The sequence below is a fragment of the Anabrus simplex genome, chromosome 1, assembly GCF_040414725.1.
Source record: "Anabrus simplex isolate iqAnaSimp1 chromosome 1, ASM4041472v1, whole genome shotgun sequence".
In the NCBI taxonomy this organism is placed as follows: domain Eukaryota; kingdom Metazoa; phylum Arthropoda; class Insecta; order Orthoptera; family Tettigoniidae; genus Anabrus; species Anabrus simplex.
Window position 1 is genome coordinate 748424077 of NC_090265.1, and position 3803 is coordinate 748427879.

Here is a 3803-nt window from a genome sequence, read left to right on the forward strand (position 1 = left end):
CGTGATGATTGAAGGCAATAAACATAAAACTGAATCCATTGGTCTACAAAGTTTTCATTCAGTAGATACGCTAGGAACTGGCGAACCAAAACCGTACATACAAAGTTTACAGGAATCAACAAAACAGGATATTAATTCGTGGTACTCATTGTTCTTTAAAGAGAAGAAATATCCTGTCAACAATAGCTGCAGTGAACATGCTTTTTCACTATTATTGTCTGGCCCCATGGCTAAATGGTTAGCGTGCTGGCCTTTGGTCACAGGGTGTGGGTTTGATTCTCGACAGGGTGGGGAATTTGAACCACCGTTGGTTAATTTCTCTGGCACGGGGGCTGGGTGTATGTCGTCTTCATCAACATTTCACTATTATTGTGTAAAATAGAAACTTACTAGTTTTGACAAGTACAGTATGTTCAACAGCGACTCCTGAATGATGACGCGCAGGATGTCCAACCTCACTAATCTATGTTCCAGACTATTTCTACTTAAAAAATTGTATTTGTCCTTTAATGTGATTTTGCAATTTTTGCTGAATATTTATGTGGCTGAAATGAAGGTGGATAAGCTACATGGTCTCCTTTATATAGGAAGAATGTATCGTGGAAATTAACTCAATTTCGGTTTCATGTACATTACAGTTTCTCTAAGATATATTGATAGTAATTCAGTCATGTACGACGACGATGTATTTCATGGTAAAGACAGCTGCCTCTGTGGATCAGTGGTAGAGTGACGGCCTCCGAATCCCAATATAGCGGGTTCAAACCCGGCAGAGGTAGTCGGATTTTTGAAGGGCAGAAAAAAGTCCATTCGACACTTCATGTCGTACGATGTCGGCATGTAAAAGATCTCTGGTGACGCATTTGGTGTTTACCCGACAAAATTCATTAAATCTCAGCCACAGACGCCCAAGAGAGTTTCGGTTTACTCGGTCTGCCATCTAGTGGGCCTAGAGTATAACGGAACGTCAAAATTGACGAGCAGACAGCCAGATGGCGTCAACTTGAAATGTCTGCACATGGTAGCTGAGGCCATACGATTATTATTATTATTATTATTATTATTGTTATTATGGTAAAGACAAATTACTTTGCAATGCTATCTATCTTAATGGTAATGTACTATGTACCTCTACTATTGTAGGCTACTGAGTGCTTGATTCGAAGCAGTGTATCGATTCATTCAGTGTCCGAGTGAATCGATTCACAGGAACGGCAAGCTCATGGCACACAAATCATGCACAATCACGGCTCAGTGAGCCACACGACACACACGGCTCCTTATAGGCACACTGGACACTGGCGGGGAGTCGAGCTTTCGCTGCAGTGAGCCACAGTGAATCATGGCACACTGAAAGAATCGTACGCAGTCATGGATCAGTGAGACACAACACACACATGGTTCATTATCGGTACACTGGACATTGGCGGGGAGCCGAACTTCCTCTGAAGCAATACATACAGAGTCATGGTACACTGAAAAAATCGTATGCTATAATGGACTCTCGAGCTCAGCTCATTTGAAAATAATACCTATTCGCATCCACTGTCCTCTTCTTACAGGGAGTTTTAAACAATACATGGATTTATTTGCAGTGTTAAAAAGATAGAACACAATTCCAAAGTACCTAGGTTGTAAGTAGGTAGTCAATTAGGTTATTCTAATTACTGTATTAGTTTAATCAATCAGTATCTTTATAACTAGTTGATGTTCGACAATTACTTAAACTCAGCTCTCTAGCCTCCACACCTGGCTGAGTGGCTCAAACGGTCGAGGCGCTGGCCTTCTGAACCCAACTTGGCAGGGCCGAGCTCAGTGCGGTGGTATTTGAAGGTGCTCAGCCTCATGTCAGTAGATTTACTGACACATAAAAGAGCTCCTGCAGGACTAAATTCCAGCACCTCGACGTCTCAAAAAAAACCTAAAAGTTGATAGTGGGACATAAAGCCAATAACATTATTATTTAGCCTACCCTATGACTATGAGTCATGCTCATGACCACTCGAAATTGTCTGTTTTATATTTGGAAGAACCACTCGGTATTCTCTTAGTTTGTATGTCGCATCATTGCACAATACTTCAATAATCGAATCACGAGGTTACCGATGTACGTGGACAGTGAGTATGTAAGTAGACTGATGCAATAGATTAAATAAATGATGTTTAATCAGAAAACCAGTGGGCTACTGTACATCTCCTGTAGCCTATACAAAATATGACGATTTTAAAAAAGCCTCTGCTGATAGAAAAATACATTTTCAAAGATGACCGAGTTAGCTGGCCGTGCGTTTAGGGTCGCGTAGCTATGAGCTTGCATTCGGGGAATGGTGGGTTCAAATCCTACCGTCGGCAGCCGTTAAAATGGTTTTCGGTGGTTTCCCATTTTCACACCAGACACATGCTTGTGCTGTACCTTAATTAAGACCACGGCCGCTTCCTTCCCACTTCTAGCCCTTTCCTATCTCTTCTATCCTCTTTGTCGCCATAAGACCTATCTGTGTTGGTGCGACGTAAAGCAAATTGATTTATATTTAATATGTGGGCTACTTATTGTGTACACAGGTATTTTTATATGTAATTCTCTCTCTATATATACAGTATACGTGAGTTGTGACTTTCAGAGAACTGTGGAAAACCATTAGATAGTGTATAAAATTTAAGTTATGTCAGTATTTTAACAGGCGTACAATGTTTACATCGTGTATTGGTGACAGAGTGCTGTCTCCCTCTCTCTCTCCCCCCCTTGCCCGCTCCTCATCACATTGCGCCACAGCAGTTCTAGATAATTCCACTCCGATTGGACACTGATCCCCACCTGCACATCTATACCGCCCTGTAACTTGTAGATACACAATTCCCACAATTTTGAAATGTAACTTCGTTATATCAGAAAGGACGGGGCAATCAGAAATGTATTATTTCCCAGCAAAGTTATAACATTCTTAATCTCATGGAATGGCTCTTACAATGGTACAGCTAACTCCTCGGCTTCTCTTCTTTCTTCTTCTTCTTCTTCATCTTCTTCATCTTCCTCCTCCGATTCACTGCTTCCATGATGAATGACTAGTTCCTCCACTTCAGGAAGACCTCTCACCTCATTATTGTAGAACTCGACAATCTTCTTCTCAGTGTGTTTTACTTCATTTCTCCACATCTCTGCTGTCACCTATAAGATATATTGAAGTATCACAACCTGACAAATATATTATAAACTCCACTTGCATATATCCAATAAATAACATTTCCACTTGGCCTACCTGATCAAGAGATTCTTTCCACACAGCTGTAGCTCTGTCCAATCCGTGACCAGGTCTTGAAGCCACTGTTTTGTTATAATACTGTTTTGCCACAGACCATACAAATTCGATGGCATTGAAAAATGAGTGGTATGGAGGAAGTCGTAAGACAGTATGGCCTTCACTGTGCAGCATCTCGTCAACAATGTACCTGGTTTTAAAGAAACAGAGAAATATTGTTATGCATACATGAAAGTCAAATACACGAGTGTAAACAACATTATCTAAACTTATGTTTACGTGCTTCTGTACCTCTTTAAGTGACTTCGATTCATATTACACAACCTTTGCAGCTCATCTTTTGTGGCATTTTCTGGTGGAGAAACTCCATTCTGCCTTAACCATGACTGTAAATTAAAGGAAAAATAAAAATTAATTTCTGTAACATCATTAAACATCATTCAGTAGAAGGAAATATTCAATTAAGTATAATTACCACTAATTGATCCTTCCTCCATTTCGTTGTTGGTTGATGCTCAACAAGCTTACAGTGATATGGTGCATTAT

At 40.3% G+C, this 3803-nt stretch overlaps 1 protein-coding gene across 1 annotated transcript; it reads right to left on the minus strand.

Annotated features, from left to right (window-relative positions):
• Positions 1–803: 803 nt before the first annotated feature.
• LOC137500802 (uncharacterized) lies at positions 804–3551 on the minus strand. Its single transcript, XM_068227554.1, has 2 exons — positions 3258–3551; positions 804–3166 (listed from the first exon to the last, which is right to left on the minus strand). Exons 1-2 carry the CDS (start codon positions 3429–3431, stop codon positions 2963–2965), a joined length of 378 nt encoding a protein of 125 aa, XP_068083655.1. The 5' UTR covers positions 3432–3551; the 3' UTR covers positions 804–2962.
• Between the last annotated feature and the right edge of the window lie 252 nt (positions 3552–3803).